Source organism: Callithrix jacchus, chromosome 11 (assembly GCF_049354715.1).
Source record: "Callithrix jacchus isolate 240 chromosome 11, calJac240_pri, whole genome shotgun sequence".
NCBI lineage: Eukaryota > Metazoa > Chordata > Mammalia > Primates > Cebidae > Callithrix > Callithrix jacchus.
The window spans coordinates 119,895,958-119,913,587 of record NC_133512.1 but is presented as its reverse complement, the minus strand read 5'-3'; the positions used below and the strand labels follow the sequence as shown (position 1 = coordinate 119,913,587).

The window sequence follows — 17,630 nt, the reverse complement described above, 5'->3', positions numbered from 1 at the left end:
TGAGGACTGGAAGCGAGTCTGACTCACTCAGCGTCATATTCCTACCACCTAGAACAAGACCCCAACACACGGTAGGGGCTCAAATATTTGTTAAATGAAATGTCACGTCAGCTCACGTGAATAATTCCATCTATCACGGAGTTTTCTCTGGCAATAACACCAAGCAACATTTGGAAGGGGAAAACGGTGGTTGCCCTCCACGACATGAAAGACACAAGGCTAGCAGTGCACTCTGAACATCCCTATTTCCCTTAATAGCCCATTATGCATATGCCAGCCATGATACATGATGCAAATGTAACTCCAGAGTCGTATGACCGTGAGTACCAATGCCTTGGAAGTGTATCTAAGCTGCTACAAGAGGCATTATTTTTTTTCCTCACTGCTACAACTGCCAGAAGGTATGTTTAAATCGTTACTTGAAATTCCTTTCCCAAGCAAACCCCTTCCCAGAGCTGTTAACAAAAAACAAAATGTGCTGACTTGAGTTTCACTTTCTTTCCATTCCTCTGCCTTCCCCTTGTGGGACCCCCAGTGAATCATGAAATGGCTTTGGTTAGGTAAGAGTGAAAAAAGCAAAGAAAGAAGCCTCTTCTGTCAAACATGCAGATCCTAGAGGACAGAGACTCTGCAGCTCAGTTCTACCAATGGATATAACCCTTGAAATAACTGGTACCTATTTCAAACAACTATTCATCTGATAGCCTTCTGATTTTATTATATTCTGGAGCCATTTATTTTCAAGGAAACTATAATTGTCACTTAGTTGATACACGATGAAGTAAACTGGGAAAACGCATGCCTAATTCTCAGGCCAACTCTTTTAGGGCCTATAAAAATGGCATAAATAGATTCTGAAGTTGCTTCATTTCTGCAGAATGGTGTTTTTATATTATGTTCTTCTATCAACACAGTAACTACTGAGTGCACCTTAAAGCTCTCATCTGGTGCTGGAGTTTCCAAACACAATGGCTTTAACAAGGAAATGACTTTGGAAAGGAAAATAAAAGAAAGTGATTTCTTTGAGGCTAAGCACAGGGGAGAAGTGCACACTTCTCATCATGACTTGCAAAGCAGGCAGAGACCAGCTGGCAAGGCTCTGACCACAGAAGCTAATCCCTCAGGAAAAACTGGGTAATCCAAGATCCAAAATTTACTCAAAGAACCAGGACATATATGGGCTTGAGTCACAGAGAACTTCATTAATCAGGGCTCAATCCGGCAGCCATGTCTGGGAGATGCCATGTAAAGATGAAGGCAGAGATGGAAGTGATGCTTCCACTTACCAAGCAATGCCAAATATCACCAGCAAACCACAAGAAGCAAGGACAGAGGCTGGAACAGATTTCTCCTCCCAGCCTCAGAAGGATCCAACCCTGCTGACACCTTGATCTCAGGTTTCCGGCCCCCAGAACTGTGGAAGCCAAATTTCTGTTGTTCAAGCCACCCAGTTTAGGGGACTTTGTTACTGCAGCCCTAGCAAACCAATGCAGTTGGCAAAGGGGGTTAGGTAGCAGGAAAAACGTAACTGAAACAGGGACCACATAGTTCCTGTGACAGATCCTGCTCCTTTTGAAGCATTTGCACAGGAATCTCTGGGAAACATACTCAAACCATCACTTGAGGCTAAATTCCCTTATTCTTGGGAATTCACATTTATTCATTTGTATGACACTAAAAGAACATGAGAAATGTAAAGACAGCAAGATATAGGGGGTCAGGGCTCCATACAATAGCCAGGATTCTGCTTGATGGCTTCATGCATAGTCAGACCTTACCAGCTATGTGAGAATAAAGGCAGAGAAGGAGACACTTCGACCCAGTCATGTGAAGTTGACAAGGAAAAGGTAATGTGTCGTGATCCAAAACCCAAAACCAGGAGTCCAGAATCTAGGACTAGGTCCATCTCCAAGGATGTCAAGTCTAAGTCAAGTTTCTGGTGGGACAACACTGTGAGTTTGCAATGACAGAGAGGGGCTCAGGGTTCATTCATCTAGGACAACCAAATACAGAGTCCATCATGACAAAACCATTGCAAACCCAGCAATGTGTGGGTTGATGCTGGATACAACCTGTTGGCCTTGGCTAAGACTCAGGAACTGAACAAAATTGAAACTGCTGCCAAGGGCATTGGTGATGCTAGCTAGGTAGGGGTGATAATGGAAATACTGTCAGGTAAAGCCACACACCGATTGCATGTAAGAGGATACATGAGAGTAATCATCAATAGATGAAGAAATAAGAACTGTCAAACACTAGATATTTTACACATATTAAACATTTCTCATGTATTACATTACAAAGTTGGCATCATATTCTACATTCAACTTTTTGCACTCTTTTTTTCTTAGAAAACTGTTTCCACTTGAGTTGTCTGAATTAATTTAACTCTTATGCCACTGTGTTCTTCCTTTGAGCTTGGTGTCCATAAGCTGTCCTGTTCCACTGTCTCATGCCAGATATTTTCATTATATGAACTACAGGATTCTCTCTCTCAGGCACAGTGCTTTGGGGGCAATGCATCTAAATGATGCCTCCATTAAGGCAAAGATCATGTGAATTTGTAATCGTTTGCATCTCCACCTTCTCTGATACACAGTGACCTGCTGAAAAGCAAAGACCATGATTTGTCTCTATCCTCAAAGCCTAGCACAAGTATCTATCACCTGATACATGCACTATAAATGCTCACTGAATTGATTCATTCTTAAGAAGATTCAAATGAAAAAGAAGCAAGCAGAATTGGTGAGCCATTCTTGACTGATATTTCATGAATTCATGTATTTAACTATATGCCAGCTCTGTGCAAGATAACACATTAGTCATGTGAAGAAACAATAAGATTGGTCACTGCCAGAGTACAGAGCAAGTTACAGGAATGGCAAGCACAGGCTGCCTTTAATTGAGCACTTAGCCGCTGTGCTGCCTTTTGCTCATTGAGAAAATTTGATACATATTCAGGCAGTAACACCACTCAAAGGCTACCTGCTGGTGTGGATGGGCTCCTTACAAAATACAAATTGAGGCAGGTCATGGTGGTTCATGCTTGTAATGCCAGCACTTTGGGAGGCCAAGGCAGATGAATCACTTGAGGTCAGGAGTTCAAGACCAGCCTGGCCAATGTGGTAAAACCCTATCTCTACTAAAAAAAACTAGCCAGGCATGGTGGCACACACCTGTAATCCTAGATACTCAGGAGGCCAAGGCAGGAGATTCGCTTGAACCCAGGAGGCAGAGGGTGCAGTGAGCTGAGATCACGCCATGCACTTCAGCCTGATCAACAGAGTGAGACTGGGTCTCAAAATATATATACATACACATATGTACACATATGTATATACATACACGTTTATATACACATACATACACGCACACACACACACTATTGTTGAACACTAGCCATGAGCCACACATTGTTATGTACGATCTCGCTCAATTCTTATACAACTGTTACCCCATTCTACACATGAGTAAATTGGGGCACAACATGATTAAGTAAGTTACCAAGATCTCTTTGCTACAATATGACAGATCTGGAACATAAACTCAGCCAGTGAGAAGTTCTCCCCAGTGCTGTCTGGCTAAGAGATTAAGGTTGGGATGAACCTACAGATTATAGGCTTTGGTATTTGCCAGCAATAAAAACTTCAGCTCTAGGTGACTTAACATTATGGTAACCCCTGAAGGTTTCCATACAGGTTATGCATTATCCAAGATAATGCACAAGCCATGGTTGGGAAGAATTCTGCCTTTTAGTTCCCAGAGGCTGAGCAAATCTTATCCCCAGACTCACATTACTAACACAACCATGAATCTGGTGACAACGGTCACTCAACAGAAATTCTTGAAGCACTTGTTACATGCCAGCTACTCTGGTTATTAGAAATTCTTGCACTAAGAGAAAACAGGTTCTGATAGAAGACATTGACAGAGAAATCAGAACTACACTCAGAGTGGCAAGTGGTACCACAGAGTTAGGTACAGGGACCCTGGAAGCACATTGCTAAGGAGGAGGCAAGATACACCAAACTTGTCTTCAAATCTCAACCCTTTTGAAGTAGCAACTGAATTATCACACTCAAGCAGAAGCAACTATTAGGTGATATGGTAAATAATATTCAATAACCAAGGATGACAAGAATAGGACAGGGTAGAATACTTAGCCTGGGGGTGGGTGGATGGCACTGAGAACTAGGGAAGAGAAAAGAGAAGGGAGGTGATCAGGAGTCATTCGAAAGCCTCCTCTCTGGTCTTTCATGTAGAATATTAGCCACATACGGCTAAGATTGAAGGTAATTAACAAATCAAGCAAAAACCCCTCTGCTATTTCAAATATCATACACAACAGGCAACATACCTAGCATCTTTATAATATACAGCTTTGTCCTACCTTGGGGTGGGGAGGAACTGTATTTTCCCCATTCCTTTCACTAATAATGCACTTTGTAGTTTATAAAGAGCATTCACAAGAATTATATCATTGGATGATTACTGACCAGAAAGGGCCTCCATTTTACAAACAAGGAAATGAATTATCAGAGAAGCTTGTTAACAAACTCTCATAACTGAAAACGAGGAATTTAAAGAAGTGCTTCTGACTCCAAGGTTGGCTCTACTGCATCAAACTGCCATTGTTTACTAAAAACTTAACTACAGCATTAGAATCATAGGTTTTGAAGCACTTATTTGAATGCTGTTTGCTGATTCACATTAACAGCAGCTGTTGCTATTTGGCAGTTACTAAACCCTAAATATTAGGAAAGGCTAGGGTGAAGAACAGCTTTGAAATGGCACTCTATTTGATCAGGTTCTGCAATAATTGTTAAAATCATATGCACATCCTCTGGATCCCTATAAAGCTTCTACAGTATCACTGCACCTGCAGTTCCAATTTGCGATTTTCTCAGACCTCCTTTGAAGTTATTCTTGCCAATTACCTGGTGTTAATATTAATTAAATATGATTTGTAACTCAAAATGTGGTGTTATCAATGGAACTCAGCTGTATGAATATAAAGGAAAATTTTCAATTGAATTAAATTGTTCCCTTTCTTTCATAGTATTTTACAACATTAATACTTTTGTCAAATTGATTTTTGCCTGCTGGAAGTCATTTTTCCAAAGCAATGAACATCTGAGGGGAAACACTGCTCTTTATGTATTCTTTCCTGTCATTGAAAATACTTTGTTTTAACCTTAAAGTGAATCCATTTCAATTAAAAGAAACTTGGTTCTTGTTCATAACCCAAGAGAGGAAAATGCTTTTTTTAAAAAACTATACTAAGATACATTAAATATATAATCAGTGAATGTTTCAATTGTATACTAGGGATGAAATTTTCCTTACTTTATTGCTTGACCCTCACTAAAAAAAATCACTATCAAACTTTTTGGCAACAGTCTGTCATTTTATATATATAAAAAATGAATTAAATTTGTTTATTCCATTAACATTTCAAACAGAATCTTCCAACCCAACAGCTCTAAGACGTTAATATTCTGAACATGTCAAACAATAGTCAGAAGCTACCAGCATTTGCAAACCAGGGAGAGAAAGTCACATATAGTGGAATATTTGACAGAATCAGGTCTATTCTGCCCCCTGTAATGTATGTGTTGACGACTTGAAGGCCTGTCATCTTCAATAAGCCATTCATAAACATGATGACTGATTAAAGAAGGTGTGCCACCATACTGTGCAAATCCACAATGGAAAGATATGTTTTCACATATTCCTTTTATCTTCAAAGATAAAGCTTTAGCTTCCTTCCCCTTATAATGATAGCAGTAGTATTAACATTTATTATCCTCTCTTCTTTTAAAAATAATCTAATAAGGTGAGAAAAAGAAGGGAAGGAACCTGTCTAAAGAGTCAAGGAAATCATTTATTGAGTCATGAGCCACCAGGCCCAGAGCTTCTGATGGAAAAGCATGAGTGAGTATCATCAACTCTGTTATTACAATATCAATGAAACAGTATATCTACGAATTAAAACAAGGCAGAAATAGAGAACTGTGTCCCTAACAACTGAGGGTTGTGTAACATGCAGGTCTTAACCAGCAGCAACTAAGCTGTTCCCTTCCCTCAAGCCAAAAGACCAAAGGGGAAATAAAAACAAATGAGGCCAGAAGGAATTCTCTGGATGTCTAATTTTCCAGGTGTCATCAAAAAGAAGCTTCTTGGAATAACACAAGGTGGTGCAGTTGAACAACAGGTACACAGCTATGTCAGCAGTGCCTATTTTGATCCTAAAGGGAAGCTCTCAATTACCTAGGAAAGCCAGACAGATACTGGGATCCCATCACCTACCCCAGTCTGGAACCCTGAATTACCCATTAGGTTATCTCATTTATCCAAGGGTCAGAATTGGGAGAGTAGAATTCCATAACACTCCAAAAGGAACTTGTGAACTTGCTATCTTACAGGCTTCCCGGTTAACCAAATTCTGTCTGCTTAAGCCCCTCTCATCCTTATGACTAACCTGTTGTTCTCTTGGCCCACCTCCCATCCATATCACTGGAAACTAACCTTCTGAGTATACCCTCCCTCACCCTCTGTTAAGGATTGAATTATCTCCCAAGAAAAATATATTGAAATCCCAACCCCAGTACCTCAGAATGTGATCTTATTTGGAAATAGGATCATCGCAAATGTAGTTAGTTAAGATGAGGTCATATTGGAATAGGGTGGGCCTTTATTCCAATATGTCTGCAGTTTTATAAGAAGAGAATACATAGACAAACACAAGAAGGAAGAAGATGGCCACGTGATAGTAGAAGCAGAGACTGGAGTGATGCATCTACAAGCCAAGGAATACCAGGGACTGTCAGCAAACACCAGAGGCTAAAACACACAAGGAGGGATTCTCTCCTACAAGTTTCAGAAGCAATATGGCCCTGCTGACACCTTGAGTTTTTATTTCTAGCCTCCAGAACTGTGAGACAATAAATTTCTATCGTTTTAAGCCACCTAGGTTGCTATACTTTACTATGAAACTAAAATACTAAGTGAGATCCTCTTAAGGACCTCACTTCATGTAGGAACCCTAGTCCTAACCCTAATCCTAATGTGCATGTTTAGGTATGCATTCTGGCAAAAGTTCCTGCTTTCTTATGAAACACTCCTCAACATCCTTAAACTTTCTCTAAGGAGCTACTTGTATCATCTCCCATAATGCATGTCTTCATTATACTTCAAAGGAGTATGAGAGCCCTCCCATGACCACAAATCCATCAAAAGAGAATACTCTATCATACTGTTAGTTCTCCATTAGAATGTCTAGGCATTTATTCCCACACTGCATTAGTCTGTTCTCACGATGCTAACAAAGACATAACCAAGACTGAGTAATTTATAAAGGAAGAGGTTTAACTGACTCACAGTTCCACATGGCTGGGTGGGTGGGGTGGGCTTACAATCATAGTGGAAGCAAATGAGGAGCAAAGTAATATCTTACATGGTGACAGGCAAGAATGCTTGTGCAGGGGAACTCTCATTTATAAAACCCTCAGGTTTCATGAGACTTATTCATTGCCATGAAAACAGTATGGGGGAAACCACCCCCATGATTCAATGATCTCCACCTTGCTCCACTCTTGACACATGGGGATTATAATAATTCAAGGTGAGATTGGGGTGGGGACACATCCAAGCCATATCGCACACCTTTATATAAAAGCTTCTCCCCATGAGTCCATCCTCATTCCCCTTTACTTCTCACCTTAGCAACTACCATTCCATATTGAAAATCCACAAGGGTGGAGCTGCTTAAGGCCTTGGAAGCCCACCCCTCACAACAATGTGCCTTGGCTGTGGGATATGAAGTCAAAGGAAACCATTTTGCAGCTTTCAGATGTAATGACTTCCCTGCTGTGTTTTGAACTTGCATGTGGCCTGCAGCCCCTTTCTTTTGGCAATTTCTTCCTTTTGGAACGGGGCTGGGCACGGTGGCTCAAGCCTGTAATCCCAGCACTTTGGGAGGCCGAGACGGGTGGATCACGAGGTCAAGAAATCGAGACCATCCTGGTCAACATGGTGAAACCCCGTCTCTACTGAAAATACAAAAAATTACCTGGGCATGGTGGCACGTGCCTGTAATCCCAGCTACTTAGGAGGCTGAGGCAGGAGAATTGCCTGAACCCAGGAGGTGGAGGTTGCGGTGAGCCGAGATCACGCCATTGCACTCCAGCCTGGGCAACAAGAGCGAAACTCCGTCTCAAAAAAAAAGAAAGGAATGGAAATGCTCATCCAATGCCTCTACTCACATTGTATCCCAGGCATAAATAACTTGTTTTTGATTTTACAGGCTCATAGGTGAAAGGAATTTGCTTTGTCTCAGATGAGACTTTGGACTTGGACTTTTTTTTTTTTTTTGAAATGAAGTCTCCATCTGTTACCCAGATTGGAGTGCAATGGCATGATCTCAGCTCACTGCCATCTCCACCTCCCAGATTCAAGCAATTCTCCTGCCTCAGCCTTCCAAGTAGCTGCAACTACAGGCACATGCCACCATGCCTGACTAATTTTTGTATTTTTAGTAGAGACAAGGTTTCACCATGTTGGCCAGGCTGGTCTAGAACTCTTGACCTCAAGTTATCTGCCCTGCCTTGGCATCCTGAAGTGCTAGGATTATGGTCATGAGCCACTGGACCCTGCCTGGACTTTCCAGTTAATGCTAGAATGAGTTAACATTTGGGGAGACTATTGGGAAGGCATAATTGTATTTTGCAATGTGAAAAGGACATGAGATTTGAGAGGAGCAAGAGTGGAAAGACATAGTTTGGATATTTATCCCCACCCAAATCTCATGTGGAAATGTAATCCCCAATGATGAAGGCAGGGCCTGGTGGAAGGTGTTTGGGTCATGGGGACAGACCCCTCAATTGCTTGGTGCTGTCTTTGAGATAATGATGTCTCAAAAAATATGGTGGTTTAAAAGTGTGTTGCACCTCCTCCCCTTGCTCCTGCTTCACCTTCTGCCATGACTGTAAGCCTCCTGAGGCCTCCACAGAAGCAGATTCCCCTATGCTTCCTATACAGCCTGCAGAACCCTGAACCAATTAAACCTCTTTTCTCATAAATTATCCACTTTCAGGGATTTCTTTATAGCAACGCAGGAATAGCATAACACACCTCCAATGTCTAAAAAATTAAGGATAAAATAAACACCCTATGATTTGAAATAATCATGTGTCTATGTCAAGCCTTCCAATTTTGTCTCCCATCCTTCACTATATAAACTATGCTCTAGTCAAACTGTGCTATTTGATGATGTCATCTATATTTTTTTCCTTCCCAGCAATAATCCTATAGTCAAGAGATGCCCTGGGCTGACACTCTAACAGCTGTGATATCAAGGGGCTATTTGTCTTTATTTTGTCAAGTGTCTCTTGTCCGTCTTCCCTTCAGAAAGATCTCAGCTAGGGAAGAGCCATCACTGAAGTCTCACCATAACCACCATACACTCATAAGTTTCATTCTCCCAGATTCACAAAGGACACTTCCCCAAGTCTGATTTTGTTAAAATGAAAAACCTTCTAATCAGAGTGTATAAGCAATTCATCACTAAACCGATTTTCATTTCACCATCATTCCATTATGATCTGCCCAGGTTAATCAGAGGTAAGATAGAGGAAGCCTCAATTTACACTGAAATTTCTTAGCAATCGATGTTGCTGAAGAGAAATTCAGAACAAAGTACAGAAAACATTATGAGTTGGGGAAATATACAATTTTATTAATGGGCAGACACTCCAAAAAATGAATTTATCATCTTCTCAGTCAAGCTACTGAGCTTTAAAACACACACTACTAACACGGTGACAGAGATGTCATCAATGTTGCAGTAAGAGCTGCAAATGTTACAGAACTAATGAATTTTCATTAGAGACATCAGATAATTCCAGAATGGGTTAAGTTGCTACCATTTGCCTTTGCCATTAATATCATTGTCATGTAAAAGGTTTAATTTTCAGCTATTTTTGTTCTAGATAAAATCTTTGTCATTAAAATGAGGGATGATTTTGATATTTAATATATTCCATGGCATACTCCAGTGTGGTACTAATTTGGCCTTTTCAGTATTCTGCATATTAATTGACAATCCATCCCTCCTCCATTCCCCAGATAAGTGAGAACTGAAATAGAATGGATAACCAATCAAGTCACAGAATACTGAAAAGATCAACATAGAAGAAATGTGTAGCTCTAATCAAGAGCATATACAAGGCACTAAAATTATTTTCTCCCATGCTAATGACTATGATAGAAACAGGAATAATGAATGGCACCATCTAAATCCTTTTATGTAACAGTTCTACCAAAGCATAGCAAAGCTCCCTAAAACATAAAAACTAAGTATTTTAGTCAAAAGAATAAAACTGTGGTTTCACTTAACTTTTAGAACCATGCATTTTGTCAGATTCTGCAACAATTGGCAGATTATGTCCTGTTTTGAATTTTTATAGTAATCTATCTCATGCACACAAAATGTGTCCTGGAGTTGCAGAATGTCCAGGAGAACTGCAGAAAACTTATTTCAATACATACTCTATTAGTTTCCTTCTCTTATAGAATTTTCACTCTGGTAAGAACTGACATCAGTTGCTTAAATAATACATTAACCCTGTTTCCAGAAGCTATTGTTTTCATTTGAGTGGGCCTTTCCTCTAAGGATAAACTTTAGATTTTTATCCAAGAAGATAATATAATTTGTCATAATTTAAAGATCAATTGAATGTTTTGGATCAGTTTTATAGCAGTAATTATATAAATTTCCAGAGAGCAAAGATTATGGCATCATGCACACTTACAGCAGGTGTGAACAGTTGTACAATTTGATCAATTAACCCTATCTGTCCAAAATGACCAGGCTTTTTATACATTTTACACAATAGCACAAATGTAGAACAAATGTGAAATATACTAAATATTGTATAATTTTCTACACCCAACTACACACAGAAAAACTTGCAGCCATCTGCAAGCCTCTCAAGTCAAAATCCTATTTCAGTAACATTAGGACTTTTTGTCCTTAATAATTATAGTTAAGCCCAAATCACTCCCATGAGCTTTTCCTGAGTCAAGGCCTCCAAGAAAAACAATAAATTTATCAACATAATGTCTTCCTTCGGGCTCAGAATTACTGAAAAACAACCAATGGACACAATCTTTCCACAAAATATTATTACTCTTATAGAAAAATTCATTCATTTTTAATAAGAATAATAGTACTTAAGTAACAATAACATATCTCATTTCATTCACAAAGATACGTTGTTGACAAATCAGCAGTTAAGATTTGTTTTTAACTTGTTTCCTTGTTTTGCTCTGTGTTTTCAAAGCAGTGGAATGGATTTACAACCTCATTGGTACACAGACAAGATGGTGAAATGCCTAGAGACTCAAATAAGCACCTTGAAAAAAATGCCCAGAATGGAGGTCAGCAGCACCTTGTTGTAAACAAGTTTTTACATCTTGCCCTTCATTACATCCTAAGCTTCAGAGCTTCAGTTGAGAATAAATATGCAAAAAGTCAAATATGACAATAAGAATATTGCTTAAGTATAGCCTTGGGGCTACTTCAGCATTGTTTTAAGATGATTACTGGACTTAATCCCTCTAGTGTTGGATGTTAAATTCCACTGACTTTTTCAATTTAATGACTTGCTAATGTAAACTTCCATCTAGAATGATCAAATAGTATGTCATTTATTCAAATGTACAGTGGCTCTAATGTGCCAGCAAACTCCCTTGTCAAAACAGACAACTTTAAAAAAATGTTCAGTTGAGTCAGGAGCCCTACTTCCTAAATTAGCACCAAAGTGTCACCTTGATAGACCTATGAACAACAAAATCATTTATAATAAACCCAGCCTCCCTCTAGAGTGGACAGCCTAGTTCATGCATCTGTAGGAGTTCTAATTATTCCCTACAGATAAAAGAGCACTTGGAGAAGCTCAGGCATCAGCAACCTGTCGCCTCCAAATACATTCATCTGATAAATATATGCTTACCAATCTCCCTTGAGATCTGAGTGAAGGCCTCCACACCACTCTCGCCATAGTTCCCCTCAGAAGCCAGTGTTGACACATAATTCCATCCCAGTGCCGTCACGATGTCCACCATGGCTTGCGCTTGGTAGGAGTCAGGTGGGACCACTCGAGAGAAAAAGTCATACCTGGTGTTATCACTTAGCTCTGGGGCTGTGGATGCATAGCTGATTTGAGGTATCTGCAAAACAAATGGTGGGTCATTTCAACCCATGAAGAATCTTCAAGAATGATGGATTGTCATAAGAGCTAAACAGCCAAGGCTATACCAGAAACATAGACATATCAGCCTGAAGCCAACATACAGTTTTATGACTGCCAATTTAATTAGAAAGTATTTTTTAATGGTCCATAGGCTCACTTTCTCTCAATACACAATATGTCTAAACAGTCAGAATTTCATTTTGCTTTAGTTTCCATTGTTTTCTTGAGCCAAAGCAAAACATTTGTGCTCTTTGTTGATGTTGCTTTTTCAGTCTGTACGTGATAAGCTCTGGTGCAGAAAGGAGAGAAAAATGAAGGCATATGCATCAGAAAAGGTCACCTCTGAAACTGGCTTTAGCTTTATAGGACACTAATGCTATACAAAGACTAACAAGGAATTTAATGAGATTTGTTTGTACACTTAATGCCATTTCAGTCTTAAGACTACATTTTCAGTAAAGTATTTTAAATACATAGTTTTGCAAGTCTATCTACTGTTTATTGATATAATCAGAGTGCTACAAAAAGATTTGAGAATTGCCAGCAGTCACATATCCTTTCATAGAAACAGCTTTCTAGCTCCCCAAAACATCACAGAAAAAGGAATCCAGACCATAAATTCTTCAAGAGACTATTTTTCTTTTAATGTGAATTGCTAGAAATTTTTCAAAACGAGGAATCCTATGTCACTTCTCAATAATGTGGGAAAGTGAGTTATGTGGTTGTGCCCAGTAACTCCTCTGACGCCATGCTGTGGTATGAGTGAAAGTTCAGAGATCAAAATGACTCCAAGATGCCCTAATTCAGGTGGCTTAGTTGAAAATACAGGTTTGACTCGTACACAAAAAAATTAACTCCGTGCTATATCACAAGCTGCAGCTAATGTCAGTGCTCAAAGAAGATGTCAGAGGTTGCAGTTCCATCTTTCCATACAGGGCCGTGCACTCTGGGATCCAACAGTCTCCACCACCGTCTAGACAGATGAATCCCAATCTGTGTAAACGTTTCAACTCCACTCTTTTTTTTTTAACTTATTTATTTTACCTTTGGTGCATACTATAGCTGGCATTTCTCCCCATGTTATCCCTCCTCACCCCCTCTCCCTCCCTATCCCCCACTGTCTCTCCCATACCTCCCCCAACTGCCCTCAGTGTGTGACACTCCTCTCCCTGAGTCCACGTATTCTCTATTTGTAAAGCCCTCAACATCTAGATAATCTTCTTCCTAAGTCTAGAGAGTCCTACTCCATACTGGTGGCCAGTGAAATGACAACAAGGTTCCTAAAATGTTAAAGTAGCCCCTGGAGCAGCAGCAGAGCAATGTGCTTTGGCGCTGTCCAGGGTGCTGACCATTCTTTCAGCTTCCGTGGAACTTGGATCCACCTACGTTGGCCATAACAATGAGTACCCAGAATAGTCTGGCCCATTTAACCCCAAATTCTTTCTGGTTCTGTTCTCCTAGTGGGGACCTTGTTAACTTACTTCTTAAAACTGTGGAACCCAGATGACCTGACCCTCCTCATCCTTCCCTTTGCCTTCTCTGTCAGATATGCTGGCCTTACTTTGACAAATTTTTCCCTTGATTAGATTTTGTGCCTCCATAGTACATGACTACTCGCAAGAACATCCCTCTAAATCTCAGACCACACACCAAACCTTGGCCTTTTTCACCTTTTCTTGTTTGTCTTCAGAGGGCCTGGAAAGGAAACCACGGGTAACTCAGTGAGATCTCCCTCTTACTAGGTAAAAATTTCCCAAGCATCAAAATCATGTGTATTTCTATGTTCTAAAGAAATAAGGTTAGCCATCTGACCTTCACTTTAGAAGAAATTCTGTGTATGTGCAAGTATGGGATGTGCGGAGGTAATAGGAGAGCATTCTATAGCAAATTCTATAGCTCTCCACCATTTCCTTGTCCGATTTGGATACATAATTCTCCCACTTCCTAAGCTACTAAGAGTCCAGCCATAAAACGACTTACACAATTCCCACCCTGCCTATAATAATAAGCCACCCTTTCTAAAAATGAGCAGAAAGTGTGAAAATTGAGTGTTTGAAACCAAAACTAATTATCTCAAATTACTACCTTCAGTCAGTCACTTCCAGGCTGTTTAATTAGCAGTCAGCCTCATGTTTAGGATTAATTAAACAGGTGTAAAGGGTATATAAAATAAAAGTGCAGATAGAAGGTGGTTGTTTTATTAATTCAGTAATGGATTTTCTCCCCAAAGTCTTGAAGAGTTTTCTCTTTGCAGATTAGTGTGTAGGAAAGTAATGTGAGCATATGTGTTTGTATTTTTATTTTTTCAGTCTACAATAATGCACATCAGGGTATATGAATAGTATTTCAAGACAAGTTTTCATGAAGTCACATCTCATTTTTATTTTGTTGTGGTAGACAACTAACGATTGGCTCATTAGGCATTTTAATTTCTGTGCCAGCATCCCCAGTATTTCTACCATTCACAAATTAAACCCCTCCTGGCAACTGAAGTAGAAATTGTTTAAAGACCTGGAATGCTTCTTTTTCTCTTCCCTACATCAAATCCACCCTAACTACCCCCTTAACCTTGGAGTTTCATCTACCAGAAACACAACAATGATAAAATGGTGGTAAATGGTAAAGATAAGTGGAGGAAAAAAATCAGAGGAAAAAGAAGGAAAGCATACTAAGAAAACAAATTGCTAGGAAAAGCACCCATCATCAGTTCCCCCATCCTTAAAAAAAAAGCAGCATTTTTTATAAGCCTCTGTTAACTCCCATTGCCAACATAAAGGATAAAATCCAAGCTCTTCAGTCTGGTTCACAAATACCATCAGATTCTGTCTCATCTTCCTCCCCTGATCTGTACCTTCTCTCCATATTCTCACAGCATCTGTACCGTTCCCCAGACCAGGAAGTCTTAATGCTGTCGTCTATCTAATGATCTTCTACACAAATTCAATATCCAACTCAAAAGTCACCTCCTTCTGGGGACACTTTCACTCCATCAGGCAGGGCTGTCTTTTGCTATTCCCGTCTTCCAAAGCCTCCACCATCTAACATTAGAATCATGACTCTGCTGGCTTATGATCCTCTCAAGACCAAGCAACGTCTCTGTTTGTTTATTTGGTATCCCCAACACCAGGCGGAGCAAGTGCTCAATGAGTATCTGAGGGAAACTGATTAAACTGCAGCAGGAAATTTAATACAGCTTCTTTCCCACCACCTCCTCCCCTGCATTCCACCAAAATATTGTGCAGGCAATTCTCCATTTGACCCTCCTGATCCTTCCCCATCCTGCCGAAGTGCCTAGGAGGCTCTTCTCTATGACTATATTGCCTGGGCTTCCTTGACTCTGGCTTCTAGTTGAGTTTGGTCTGAAGAGTGAGGGGAAACAGAAAGAAGTTAGAGTATTTATGCCCCAGTGTCTTCCTCCACTGACTCAGTGTTTCTTCACCTAAGCCCTCACCCACAGCTACAGCTCTTGTCAGATTCCAGTGACCACTCTCTACCATTATCCCTGTAGGTCCCCCCACAGTTGCTGGCTCCTAAGCACTTCATCATCCCTTGTTTTTTCTAACTGTGCCCACGCTTACAAATAGGCCTTTTGTGGACCTCTTTTCCATTACTTGTGAGGGTGCCAGAGGCCTGATGAACACAGCCCTATGGCAAGTCTCTGTAGAAGACAACACTCCTGTGCCCCCCCAAGCTCAGTGCTGCCCTAACCTCAGCCCTTTTCTAGCCACCTGCCCTTCCAGCTTTCCCTACTGCTGTCCTTAGGTGACTTTCTCCTTTCCTTTCTCCTTCAGTTCCCTAAGGCATCCTATTGCATATTTGAAAACACCTGTCATTTTGTTTTTCTTCATTTATTATTTTCTTTGTGCTGAGGCTTCATAAGAATATAATACATGCTTGAATAAGGCCATATTTCTATTACTCAAAGCATATTTGAGGCAATTAATTATACAACTCAGGACACTCATCATCACTCTCTTTTTTAAAAAATGTTTTAGATTCCACTTTTCTAATAATTATTTTGGTTAGAAAAACTCTTTTTCTTCTCTCACTACATTCTTCACTTCAGCCAACAAAAGAGGAAATTCCTACCCCCCAAACCCACCCTCTCTGGGAGCTCCAGAACACTAGAAGACAATAATCAATATTTCCTCTCTCACTCTCCATTCCTTTACTGACTTTCCCAACATGGAGGGAGGGGGAAACAAATCAAAGCCAGAGTTCTACATTTATTGGGAAAAAGAGGATAGCAGGCTCTCCCTTTATTCTCTGACCTGTCTACTCATATCTCAGGCTTCTTTTCTCTATAATGTCAAAAGACCAGGCAGAGCTTCAATTCTTGGGAAGGAAGCCCACCCTCTTCTCTCCATATTCCACTGGCAACCAGATGTTTGAGAAATGCTTGAAGCCCATGCTACTCATTGCAAGTGAACTTTAAGTCTTCTGTGCAGGCAGAAGCGGGTCCCAAGGTTGAGATGAGGCACAAGAGTAGGAGCCACAGGTTCAAGCTGAATTATCTCCAATCCAATTCTTAACAGATAGCCATGTGCCTGGGGAGTTATTTGGTGCTTGCCCAGCTGTTAATAAAGCTAATTACTTGATCTACATTTAATTAGCTGTTCTGTGAATACTGGATTTGCAAACTGAGAAATTCCAAAAATCTGGCTTAGAGCTCAAGGAGATTAAAGTTCTATTTCAAAAAAAATCATTTACATATATTATTAATAGAAGTTATCAGAGATTATTGTCTTCTAGTGTCTGTTCTCCTTTTTCCAAATGAAACCTCCAATTTTCACCTAGTGACCCAGAATATGACTACATTTCCTAGCTTTCCTTGCAATGGTGAGTGAAGCTTCTGAAAAGTATCCTTAAAAGGAGAAGGCATGCCTTTCTCATGCTCTTCCCTCTTTCTTGCTGGCCAGATTCTGGACAGAATGTCTGGAGCTTCCTTACCCATCTTGGGCTATGCCCTAGCAATGGTGGAACAAAAATCCACACCCTGCTCCAAGCTACTGAGATATCTGGATTCCTAAAGCCATTTGACTCTTCTTCCCGCTTCCATTCATGCCCTTCTCAAATCTGTGTTATACCAGCACAAAAACTGGTATTTTTTTAAAAAAATAGATCTTAGAGTCCTTCAATTATTTCCCTATTTCCCTTAGAATATAGCCCAAAACACCTGTCACAGGATCCTTTGAACTGGCAACTGACCACCTATCCCTCCCACTCACCTGACCCAACCATCCTGGCTTCCTTTTTGTTCCCTGACCAGGCTAAGTCCTTTTTCACCTCCAGCACTCATACATATCACCCCATACATTTTCCTAAGTAAGTCCTTCTTGGCCTTTCTCCTCCTTCAGCCTCAGCTCAACAGACCTT

General features: G+C 40.2%; 1 protein-coding gene across 15 annotated transcripts in view; it reads right to left on the bottom strand.

Moving 5' to 3' along the window:
• Window positions 1-17,630, bottom strand: part of GRM8 (glutamate metabotropic receptor 8) — an 811,767-nt gene that overhangs the window by 656,560 nt on the left and 137,577 nt on the right. For all 15 annotated transcript variants that reach the window (XM_078342126.1, XM_078342134.1, XM_054237733.2 and 12 more), the window contains one exon: window positions 12,015-12,231. In XM_078342126.1, coding sequence (XP_078198252.1) covers window positions 12,015-12,231 — 217 coding nt within the window. The remainder of the gene's footprint in view (window positions 1-12,014; window positions 12,232-17,630) is intronic.